The 13,077-nt window shown below is 33.0% G+C and overlaps 1 protein-coding gene across 1 annotated transcript in view; it reads left to right on the top strand.

The window, feature by feature from the left end:
- The window catches only part of LOC118187743 (protein qui-1-like), a 148,988-nt gene that overhangs the window by 69,167 nt on the left and 66,744 nt on the right, over positions 1–13,077 (top strand). The window contains exons 7-9 of the mRNA XM_035358018.2: positions 4,177–4,348; positions 9,049–9,255; positions 9,558–10,416. Coding sequence (XP_035213909.1) covers positions 4,177–4,348; positions 9,049–9,255; positions 9,558–10,416 — 1,238 coding nt within the window. The remainder of the gene's footprint in view (positions 1–4,176; positions 4,349–9,048; positions 9,256–9,557; positions 10,417–13,077) is intronic.

The raw sequence follows: 13,077 nt of genomic DNA, 5'->3' as shown, positions 1-13,077 counted from the left end.
CATTAAAAGCAAACTCATTTCCCTCTGTTTTAACATTTTTATAGTTATCGTTATTTTACTAGCTGTACAATATATGATAAAAGCATAAACAAGTGAAAAGTAGTCTTCAAAAAGTAATGCTTAAGTCAATTTCCATTAGAGAGTCCTCTATACAGGCATCTCTTTTTAGAACACATATCAGTTGCAAATTTTCATACAAGCCTATAAGGAGATACATTTTACTTTGTAGTAACCGAAAAAAGCTTAAAATATTGAATTAAATGTTTACATCGCGGGGAAAAGCATTTTTTTAGATTTTTTTTCACTAACTTTTAAGTTTGAATGTGATTATACATTCAGAGTAGAAATACAAAAATACACTATTCACAATATATAAGTTAAGCTGACGTTCTACGTACCTAGAATTAGGGAAAGAGAATAATTTTAGTAAGATATTTAAAAGTAAATGCCAACGTACTCTAATTAATGTTGGCGAAAATATTATCTATATTTTCGAGACATTAATAATTTTGTGAAGTAATAAAAGTTTATAATGTTCAGAGTTGTCATTATAAAAGCGGAAGAAAAAGAAATACATATCGGATTATTTAACGACAAAATAATCGAAGCGCATATTTACCCAGACTTAACATTTGACTGGATGAAACTGCAACGAATAATTAATTAACTTAGATTAGGACACCTTTATTTGTCTTGGATTAACATGTCTTTGTTTCGCATTATAAATCTCTTAAAAATGTTTGTTTAATTCCTCTGAATAAGTAAATATTGGAAGAGTGTTATACTGACATGAAAGAAGTTATCAATTATTTTGAATTTTCGAATGAGAAATTTTGGTCAGATGACTGCATTTTTTTACAAACTAAATTTTTTTACGAAGTTCTTGGTTCTTGTCAGATTTTCATAGAAAAGTATCTAAGTGCGTTTGAAAGGACTTCGCACAAGATCTTTCGCATTTTGTCTCCTTATTTCAGGTGCAAAATGAAACACGGTGAAAGAGATACCAAAATGATACAATAAATACGTTATTTAAACTATGCTGGGAAACGAACTTTGTTGCTGTTGTTACTAATCTCGCTTATCCGAAGCAATAAGAACATGCCTACATTGAGCCCAATACAAGTGACTGTCACACTTCACGCTCAGTTCCGCGCTTCGTTCTGAAGGACAGCACACCGGGGAAAGGATCCGAGGATCTCTTTCTCCTCTTTCCGTACCATTATCCTCTTCATATATTTTGAGTGCCCATATGCCGCACAGACACTATTCATTTACTAGCATCTGTGCCTTCGCGGGATTCGAATCCGAGCCTTTCGATGCGGCAGTGAAACGGCAGTCGCTAACAGCTTTCCCGTCTGAGAGGCACCGAAATACACTCATGACCATAAATTAAGGATAATTCGGAGTCACGCGGAAATGGAACTCTAAAATAAATATATCACCTGTAAAATCACTACACACATCTTCAAGAATCATATGCAAATTGCAGGAAGTAACCAGATGACACCGATGGTACGTCACAATGACGAGAGTGTAAGAGAGTGATATATAAGGAATACAGGCAAAGAAGTAAAATTGTTCGCAGGCGCTTTATAAGCATTTCAGTGCAATAACCGAATAGTTATGACACAAAGGATGCATTTGGATGATTTTTTACGTGGTAGAATTATCGGCCGTCTGGAATGTGGGCGTACCCAACTGGAAGTATCAGACGAACTTTGAATTGCCCAGAGTGTCATCTCCAGGCTTTGGCAACGATTCCAAGATGATGGTAATGTGAGTAGACGTTACAGCACAGGTCGCCCCAGAGTTACAACGCCGAATGAGGACCGGTATTTGGCAGTTACTACCAAAAAAACAGACGGAGCACAGCCTCAGACCTGTCTCGTCAAGTCTCTTCAGCCACTGGTATGACAATTTCAAGGCAGACCGTGTACAGACGCTTAGGGCAGATTGGTCTATATGCTCGTAGACCTGTCAGATGCGTTCACACTTACTGCAACTCACTGTCGCCTGCGGTTACCCTGGAGTAGAGAGCATGCATTGTAGACACCGCAACAGTGGGCTTGTGTGATGTTTTCCGACGAGTCCAGGTTTAGCTTGCAGTCTGATTCTCGCCGGACATTCATATGGAGAGCTCCAGGTACCCGTTACCACCAAGAAAATATCACTAAACGACACCGTTACGGTGGTGCAGGAGTGCTCGTTTGGGGTGGAATTATTCTGGGTTTCAGAACTGACCTGCATGTTCAAATTGGAACCATGACAAGCCAAATCTATCTGGACGTCATTCTGGAACAACATGTACGTTTGTTTCGGGGCACCATGAGTGCACATTATTTTTTATGGATGACAACTCCCGTCCTCACCGAGCAAACATCATAAGCGAATGCCTTCAATCGGAGGATATCACCCGTATGGACTGGACAGCATTCTCACCGGACTTGAATCCAGTAGAGCACGTGTGGGACATGCTTGGCCGACGAGTTGCAGCCCGTAAACCTCCTCCTACATGTCTACCGGAACTTCGGAGAGCATTGCTTTTTGAGTGGTGTAATATCTCCCAAGAGCAGATCGATAATTTGATACTCAGCATGCCTAGGCGTTGTACGGACTGTATTGCATCGTCTGGGAGACATACAATGTATTAACAATCATACCAACCATGTAATATTGGTTTTTGTAAATAGATGTATTTTGTAATTTGCTCCAGGGAGAAAAAATCGCTAATTTTTTTAATAATATCAAGCATATAGCATCTTTTTTTGCTCTTTACCTTTTGTTTAATAAATAAATAAGCTTTACAAGTCAAATTTGTTTTGCTTCTAACTCTTCCTTTGCCTGATTTTTCATTATCCTTAATTTATGGACATGAGTGTATTTTACGCGCTTGACTTAGTGCTTGGTAAAAGGAATTTCCAACAATTGCGAGCTTTTAAAATGTTTCTCACGGAACTATGTTTCCATAGTGAAAATACATTGTTCCAATGCAACGAAACAAAAATGCTGAAATGCAGAATATTTTAAACATTTGCTAACACTCACCTTAAATTCATGCAAGCGTAGTATTTAATTTTTGATGAATTTAGTAGTTCATATCAGTGGCTGAGTGATTACAAATCACTGAATTCTGGTAATTCTACTTGGGTCCGAACTCAAAAGCAAACGGGCTGATCGCATTGTTGGTTTTTATTGCGATTTTAATCCCGTGCAATGTGAATATGAGCCAGAAATTCTTCCGAGAACATATCCCTCTTTTTAAGAACATATCTCTCATTTGCTTTGCCATAATCAAATAGCCTAACATTCATTTAGTACTGATCAGATATGTGAGCAAATTAAGTCATTAGTAATAAGCATAATTAATAATATAGCCTTGATTGTTACTAAATATTTTTGTCCTTATGAATGCAACAAATAATATTAAAAGTCAACGATGAATTTTTATTTTTTTTCATCTAGTTATGTTATAATCTACTATGCGCACACATACAAGACTGTGTTTCAGATTTATTTTTTTATGCAAAAGAATGTAGGAGAATAAAATTTAACTAAAAATGTTAAGTATTAAAATGTTAAGTCATATGTTAACTCAAGTTAAGTGAAATAGAGTAGTGTTACTATGACACAAATTTGATGGAGATATTTTGAATAGGCTTTTAAATGTCCTGAGCGAAACTGGAGGAAAAAATATAAAAAGAAAAGAAACTTTTTGCGATAGAACGGCTTTAAAGTTTTCTCTCCCTATAAAATTTATCATCATTATGATTTTTATGATAATAAACTCATGTTATTTGATATCTGTCTTTTAGGTTAAGGTATTGCTTTTTCATATTTTGAATACAGTTAGGAAACTATGATGCATATTTGCATATTTATGAACAGGGTAACATTTCTTAAACAAAAAATATGAGTGTCACCTGATTCTTTGCTCATATAAGTGAAATTTAATGAAAGAAAATTACCTCGTTTGTGTTTTTTTTTTTTTTTTTTTTTTAAATGACATATCCTAAATCATGTGTAATATTTTTATTCTCTAATCTTTTAAAATATGCAGAACTCAAGTTAAAATGCTTAATGTCTTGCAAAAATTATGGTCTAAAGTTCTTTAGACTCTTTGCTGCAAGCATTATGTTTCCTGAATACTAACTAAGCAAATTTATTAAAAATCAACAGTGTGCCATGGAAAGAAGGTGGTCTCGACTCCAGTTATTCTGAACACAGATATTATCTGGAGAAATTCGGAAATTCAGTATTCACTAACATCAAATCACTTGTGAACGAAGACTTGTTAGCCACTACTCCTGATTGGCAGAATCTCCCGCCACGCATCAGGAAACCAATTCAGGTAAAGTAACTATCTAAACATCTCAGATTGAAATGATTCATGCTGATACCAAATATTTGTTTTGCGTAATTTTGTTCTATGTTCAGAAGCATCTGTTATAGAATATAATGCAATATTTCAAATAATTTTCGTTACAGAAAACAATATAGAGCGCAAGTATGTTTTAACTGAGTAAATATATCTTTTAGGTAATTATTGTAATAAGTTAGGAACTGAAATAGAATAACATAGTTCTAAAGAAATCAAGAACTCAGCTATAAGAGATACGAAATGCAAATTTCGTTTAAAAGCAGCAAATAAGTAACAGTATCTGCTACAATTTTTAATATTTTTATCATATTTATTTGGGTTTCTCCAATGAATCGAATTCCCACATTGGAGCGTAAATCTTTCTGTAGCAAACTGTTTGACATGTACTTTTCCTATAACAGAAAAGATTAAAAATTTCTTTATGAATACAATTATAGTTAAAAATTTTGAGATTAACGCTATGAAGAAACATTTCTTTGCATCGTTACGAATGGTCCGGTTACTGCATTTGTTCAAGATTTCTTATTGTAGTTAAATCAAAAGGTAAGTATTTTAATCAGAAATTATTATTTAAAAATTGTAGGTTCTACTGTTATTACATAATACGTTGGTGTATTTAATTATGGCAAAGCACACGAGGGCTATCTGCCTAAAGGGAGGGATGCCTTTCGTGGAGGACTTTCTAAGGGAAACTGGCTCGTATACACGTTACACATGGGGAAAACCACGAAAACGCCCATGCAGCCAGCCCGTTCGCGGGATTCGAACCTCAGACCGAACTACCAGTGTTCAGCGCCTTTACCGCTCGGCCGCTGGTGGGCCCATTACATAATACGAATAAATACTATTAAAAATGTTATATCACTAGGAAAAAATGATTGAAATTCCGAGCTTCACATAAAGTTATTCTAATCAGACTTTTCTTATGAGATTCCAAGTATCTTCCATTATGTATCCAGTAATAAGTAAGAATCAATTTCAATATAAGCAAAAAGTAAGAATAAACTCTAATTTAATGCAACTGGTAAAAATTAGTTCAATATTAGAAATTAGTAAGAATTACTTTCAATGCAATGCAATTGGTAAAAATTAGTTCAATGTATGAAATTACTACAAATTCATTTCAATGCAATGCAATTAATAAAAATTAGTTCAAGGCAATTCAATTAGTAAGAATCATTTCCAAGAGCAGTTTCACTGTTATGTTGTACAAAACAATCTTCAACTGAGAGTCCATGCGCTAATGTGGTTTTCATTTTATCACAGTTATTTCTTATCTTAATCTGGAGAGCAAGATTTTAAGCGTAATTAAAACATAATTTATGTATTTCAAATTATATCAAACACATTGTTGAAAAAAAATCGTGATTGGGAATATGTTTCACTTAGAAATTTCAAGTAACTTTGAATAAATTATTGTCATTAAACCGCAGTCAAAATTTTGTAAGTGCATTTATGAAGACTAATAAAATTTTAAATTCCTTATAAAGTATATACCTTAAAACAAAGCAAATGATATAATGATAGAAAATGGTTATGATAACTCTTCGCTAAAATAATTTAAGTTGCAGAATTTTGTAATTTGGTTGTTCTTGAAATCCATTTATTTGTTTTCTTATTCTCCATCAGTGGCCGAGTGGATGAGATGGCTGAATAAAGGTAGTTCGCTCTAGGTTTGGATTTGTATTTACGAGCTAAAGCTATGGGGGTTTCGTAGTAACGCAAATAAGAGTAGTTTCGACTTGAAATATCTTCTTTGAAGAGGCATCCCTTGTTTTAACATATATGTATATACTCAACATATTTTAGGTTAGGGCATGAGACATTAATTAAATATCAGTAAATATATCAGCTTGCACTGTTATACTTATTATCCTGAAGAATAAAGCAGTTTTAAATTCTCGCAATATTTTATCTGCCGATAGTGAAATTTTAGCTATTGGCAATCAGTTGTATTATTCTCACATTTTTATTTCGCAACTACTAGTTGTAAGAACAACTGTCAGTTTTTTTTATTTTATTTTATTTTTATTTTAGTGCAGTTTTATTTCACAACTACTAGTTGTAAAGAACAACTGTCAGTTAGTTTTTTTTTTTTTTTTTTTTTTAAATTTTATTTTTGTATTTTAGTAAGGGAGGAAAAGTATCATTCTCATAAGTTGCAATTTATCACTTAACTAGCTTAGGACATAGGTATCTTCTAGTATAAGACGTGGAGAAATGTATTAGTGTCCTATGGATATGATATGTGATAGATAAAGTACTGCTGATGTTGTATTTGATGGATAAGGCATCTGATGGACATTCGATTGACGATGCATCCATCAAATATTCTAAAGAGCTATTTAGAAATGATTGATTGTCATAAAAATGCGATCTGATACATTTCTGAATGTGTATATGTTGAAACTAGCCCACCTGAAAGCTCCTGCACGACAACCCTCTACAACGACGGTATTCATTAAAATACGATCCGAGAGATATATATCCAAGTTCTAACTCTCCAAACAACTAGATAAAAAGGAACTGTAATATTTTTAAAGCAGTTTACTTCAGATATTTGGAGTTCCAAACTCCGGAACTGTCTGTTCTTTTTTTCTAAGACAAGCAAAACAAAGCTTTTCTCAATACACTTACAAATTTTCAATCTATTTGCTTTAACTATTATAATAAATGCAATGAAATACATAATTTTTACGAAGGTATTAAATTATTTTAAGTTCATTTACTTGACATATTGATAAATTTGTTTGATATGTAGCCTAGTAGGTATTAAAGACAGAAGCGTAACTTATATTAAACATTTATATATCGATATATTAATATATTAGGTTTTTATATATTTATATGCCTATCGTGATTTAGTGTAGAAAATGTGTTTTTTATATGAAATAAAAATATATTTTTTTTTGTTAAACTCCAGTGCTTTAAAATAAAAAATTACTGCCTTATTTTTTTTAATCCTCATGACTAAAATTAAAAATCAGTTTTCTTATGCATTTTCTCATCAAGGGTTCGTATGTGTTAAAATAAAAATCGATTATATATTAAGGGAATTCAAAGGATCTTTGATTATAATTTAGTCCATAAAGTGTTTTCATTTTAAGTGCCTCATATTTATACATCCTCTTAATAAAATTAAGGTAGCATTATATTATAATTATGTTTTCTATCAACGGAAAAAAACGCAAACCCAGTTATATAGATTTTTAATACATGAGCGTAGTTAATCACACTATTAATGATAGCCTTTATGCTTTTATATCACAGCCTGAACATTTTTATCATGAGTGCGTATATAAAACTAAACTCGGCGGGACAAACAGCCCTTAGAGAGTTATGGTCGGTAGTGCCCTGTTATCTGTTTTCTACACCGTGGGCTCCGGGGTGCTTCTGCATCTTTGCCTGGACAAGTGGTCACGTATATAATAAGTGCAAATTAATATCATGCATTCAAGAATATAATAATTTTTAACATTCTGTTTTATTATATATAACTCATTACATTCGGAATACGCAGTGTGTATTAAGAATGTAAATAAAAAGCTCTAATTAATAATATTGAATTTAATTACCATAATATTAGTGGCGATCCTGCAATATTTACTGAAAATTGTATTATATGTTACACAACACATTATACAGGTTAGCCTAAAAATTAGACAGAATAAGCTCTTATAAATCGAAAAATATTTCTTTTTATTAGGAAAGATTTATTACCATTTTGTAGAGCAAGACATCATCTTCTCGTTTGTTTCTTAATACCAGCAAGCATCACGTGGGCTCTCTTGACATTGGTCGAGTAGTGTGTCCGTAAATCAGGTAGAAAAACGGTAAAGTCCAAAATCTGACTTGGAGTTGCATTTGGCCTTCAGCATGCCAGAATATTGGCCTCCAATGACTGTATGACTGACCAAATTTTCTTCTCTCCCCTTTTTCTAAACGTTTAAGGGCTTAAACAATGCATCTCAACTCAACAGCTGTCGATATGGAAATGATGATTCTTGTTTGGGAAGAACTTGATTAACGCACTGTTATCTATCATGTTACAAAAGAGTTGTGCATGTAATGTTGTTGTAACTTAGCCATGTAAATTTCAGGCTAACCCTACATTTATTTTTTTAAGTATAATTAAGTTTTAAATATAATTAAGTACTCTGAATGTTTGCGCGAAGTAATAAAAATCACCGAATAACGTCTTTTAAGTTAAACCTGCATTCAGTCCGATGTACTTTATCCTGTAAATACATTTTTTATTATTTCAGCATAGTTAAAAACAAATAATTATACATAGCAGATCAGATCTACAGCTAGAGCTCCGTAGCCAGGTGTACATAATTTCAAATGAATTGTCACAAGTCCTCCGGCGAGAGCCTTGCTTGGCGGTTGGCGTTGTCTCGACCAATTCCTTTATCTGAAAGCTGTCAATCACACCATAATTATATGCTTAGGCACAGATTCATATGTAGAGGATTATTCGGATTGGCTACTGTGCTAAGTATTGCAGATAAGCTCTACTTTATAATGTTAATGAACTTTTATACACAACGAGGGGAAAACGTCAAACCACTTATTTTGTTGCAATTTTTCTCGTTATTGCTGTAGGCTGTAATCGAACTCATTTGAGGAATACTTGCATTCTACTAACTGTATACTTTTTTGTCTTCAAGGAAGTAGTAAGAGAGTCACAAAGCCATTTAAGCAACAGCAGACAACATTTGAGAGTCCTCGGAGTATCACAATCCTTAGACAGCGACTGTGGACCTCTACTTCAAATCCAAAATCTGATGCTGGGGCAGGAAGATACATGCATAAGACATTCACCTGTCATTGTCTGCGGTCAAGACGGATCAGGAAAATCAACACTACTCTCACAGGTGCGGTTGTATCACTATATACCTATTATACTGGTAAATATTAACTCATTAATTCGTTTTCAGGATTATCTCAAAGTCCTTCCTGTTTCTTATCTTTTTTGTAAAGGAACTTATCAGATTTCAGCAAACTTCATGTATTGTTAACAGAAATATAGATTTATAATTCTCGTAATTTATCCATATAATTCTGTAAACAAAAGCTAATGTATCTTTATAACAATTGCATTTCAATTCATTCAGAATAGCTATGCACAAAATTAGCTGCTAACTTTTACTATACTGTCTTCATTTCTGTTTTTAAGGTATTCATGTACTCTCCCGAATGGCTTGGAAATGATGTGGTCAGGATAATCCGCCATGTTGGTCGAAGTCCGTGCACTTCATTTACGCCTGAACTTCTTCGAAATTTATGTTTACACATCAGTTTACTTTTTGGTTTCGAGATAACACCAAGGCATTACAGCTTCGAGCTTGGAAAACTCAGTATATGGTTTCAGGACCTTCTTAAACTCGTTGAAGCCAAAGACAATGATCTCATTATTGTGCTCGACAATCTCCATTCTTTGCGATGCGCACCAAACAACCAGGCATCTATCTTGGGATGGCTGCCATGGAATTTACCACCAAATGTTCACATCATTTGTTCCATATCGGAAGAGGAGGAAAAAATTCTTGGTTTGTTGAAAACCAGAATATCCACCAGTGAAAATTTCGTGTACATATCATCTCTAAATGGCCAATCAGCACTGAGTATGATGCAGTCAAACTTAAAAGATAACAAACATGTGCTAACATCAGATCAATGGCAGGTAGTGAAACAAAGAATAAATGACAAATCTGTGAGCCCGCTATATGTAAAATTGCTCTCAAGTTTAGCCAAGCGATGGCCATCTTACAAAAGCTTAAATGACAAAGATGTACCTCTGAGTATAGAAGAAATTGTGAACATATTTTTGATAGATCTCGAAAACAAATATGGAGTGGAGACAATCAGGAAAATTGCAACATACTTGACTTGTACCAGTTTTGGACTCAGAGAGGCTGAAATTGTGGAACTTCTAGCCTCTACAGAATATGAAGGTCCGCAACTAGATAATGATGTCGATAGCAAGAAAGTTGAATTTTCGCCAATAAATTGGTTGGATATCAAGAAAGAACTGAGTAAGTAAAGTTTTTTATGAGTATGCGCCATGTATTAATTGTTATTATTCATTTATCAGTGCAGAAATACTGTTAAGAAACATATTATATATCTTTGAAAGAAAAGTTAATTTTTAAGGAAACCTGCTTTTTTTCATTTTTCTCACCTTAGAAATACTAGTCACGAGAAAATTTTAAAAATCAGTAAAGGAAGACTGAAAAATATTCTGTAAGGTTTCAAATTTTAACCATCAACCAAAACGGCTGTTTTAAAATTTAACATGTTTTATTAGTAGAGATTATCAATAGACATGATCCAGATGGAACAACGAAACATTTTATAGGATATTAGATGAATATGAATTTAGACTAACCCGGCGTATCATTTGTATATTTAAAAAATGAAAAAATCTGTAATGTTATTCTTTAAAAATATTTAATGTTTTTAAATTATATATATCATAAGTTAAATTCATTTTTATTTAAATCAATCAGATTAAAATGTAAAAAAAATAATAATATTTTTAAGAACTTCATGTGTTGTTTTTAGATAGAATAGTTTGTTAATTAATGGCAGACAGACTGAATATGAAAGAAATATCTAAGCTTTTCCTAATGGCAACAAAGTCGAACTGAAGGTGAAACAACGCATTAACGTGAAAAAATATGTAACCTAATTCTACAAAAATGTCAAAAGTTTTTATAGAGTTTCTCCTTCTTTGATACCATAGATGAGAACTCTAACACCTAAGTGACTTATCACTACGCTTTTGAATTACCACAGGGACTGAGAAAGGGTATGAAAGAGACTTTTATTTAATTCAGTTAAAGGTTTAACATAATACACTGCTTGTGGTTACAAAACAGCCAACATTTATTTCTCAAATCAAAAATAAGGAATTTTAAATTAAGTTAGCATACGTTACTCGAAGAGCTGCACAAACACAAAACGCGCAAGTTGGCTCTGACTTAAAACTGGCGTGACAAACCTAATGGAGAAAATAACCCAACGCCGCAGAAAACTACTCTCAAGAGAATTAGTTAGCATGCGTGGCCTTCAGCAGGCCCTGATTCTACCCACTAAAACCTTGCTTTAAATATTATTTCCTTTCTGACTCAGTTGAATATTGCGTGAACTAGAAATTTATATTCTGGCAGGAAAATGGGCCAGAGAAACGATTGCAAAGCAATTTAATATAAAAAATTGGTTAGTAAAATTAATAAAAACCTATAAATTAAGTGCATTTTTTTTAATTGAGGCAAATTCAAAAGTAAAAATTTACTGTTCTTTAGAACTGCATCTATTATTTTTAAATAGCTTTGTTGGTTCAGGTTCTCCAATAACAGACAGACCGACTTTAAAAGATAAATATTAAATTTTACCGAATAGCAACAGACTTAAAAGCGACACAAAGCAAAATCGCATTTCGAGACTAATAGTCCTTTTGGACTATAAGTAAAAGACAAAAGGTGTTTAATGCATCACTTAAAAATCTGTGTAAAACCTCACTAAAAACAGTCGTGTTTTTGTGTACATTTGCGCTGTAAATCACTTGGCTCTTAAAACTATTTAATTACAAAAAAATCCTAATTTTTACTGTGGTTATTATCTTATTCTCCACATTCTTTATCCTTCAAAATTTGGAGGATAAGATAATGGAGAATGAAAACTTTTCTATTCTTAATCTAGCATCCATATGATAATTAATGTACCCTTCTAATGCTTCCTTGTGCTGACATATCATTCGCGATTTTTTTCTTATTTTAATTATAGAGTTGTAAATACGTTAAGAACACTGAAGGACGAGCGAGTATAACGTTATTTTGTAGAAAACAATATTTCATATTAATCATTTCTCTCTCTCTCTCTGAAACTCATGAGCAAAATAGCCCTGCAAATAAGCTTAAGCTGTTATTGGGAGTCCTCCATAGAATATATATATATATATATATATATATATATATATATATATATACGATCTGTGCTCCACGGCCAAGATTCGGAAGGATTGGAAACATAAATTAAACAATTACTGTTCAGTTACATGGGCATACAAATTCCTTTAACATACATATTAGGCTCTGCTTATTTTCTGTTATTCTGTTAAATGGTAAGTTCTTCCTAAATATTAATCATTGTGTAAGATCCAGTTGTGGCCGGTGTCGAGTCACTCAGGTTAACTTTCTCATACACTTTATGCAAATAGAAAATGTATTAATTAGCCCAGAACTGCCGATCTCGAATTCACTACACTGAACATTCGGCTTCTCCCGCCGGGAGCTAGTCTCCAACTGACTCTTTTCCTCCACCTAGACGGCACAAGTTTCTTTTAGGAGTAAAATTTTGGAGGACCAGGCACTACACCTCCCAGCCCCAAACTAGTGGTTAGTCAGGATGTCCAAAGGCATTCTGATAACTAAATGTCTGGGGCACAAAATCGAACATTATGTCTACTAATCTGATACTTCCTTTCCCAATCTACAAGAAAATATAAAAATATGACAACATTTACATAACAAAGTTAACTCTTAAACGTAAATAATTTTAAATGAAATCTTCAAAAATGGTTAAGAATGTTACGTTTAAGTTACCTAATTGCTATAAGCAACTAATTTCTGTAACTTTACAAATATTACTTAGTAAAAAAATATCTTGCAATAAACTTTAAAGATAATAAGAAA

The sequence above is a fragment of the Stegodyphus dumicola genome, chromosome 8 (assembly GCF_044657685.1).
Source record: "Stegodyphus dumicola isolate Sdum_Otavi_A_Nest chromosome 8, ASM4465768v1".
NCBI classification, from domain to species: Eukaryota; Metazoa; Arthropoda; class Arachnida; order Araneae; family Eresidae; genus Stegodyphus; species Stegodyphus dumicola.
The sequence above is the reverse complement of the archived record's forward strand: the minus strand, read 5'-3'. Positions and strand labels throughout refer to the sequence as shown.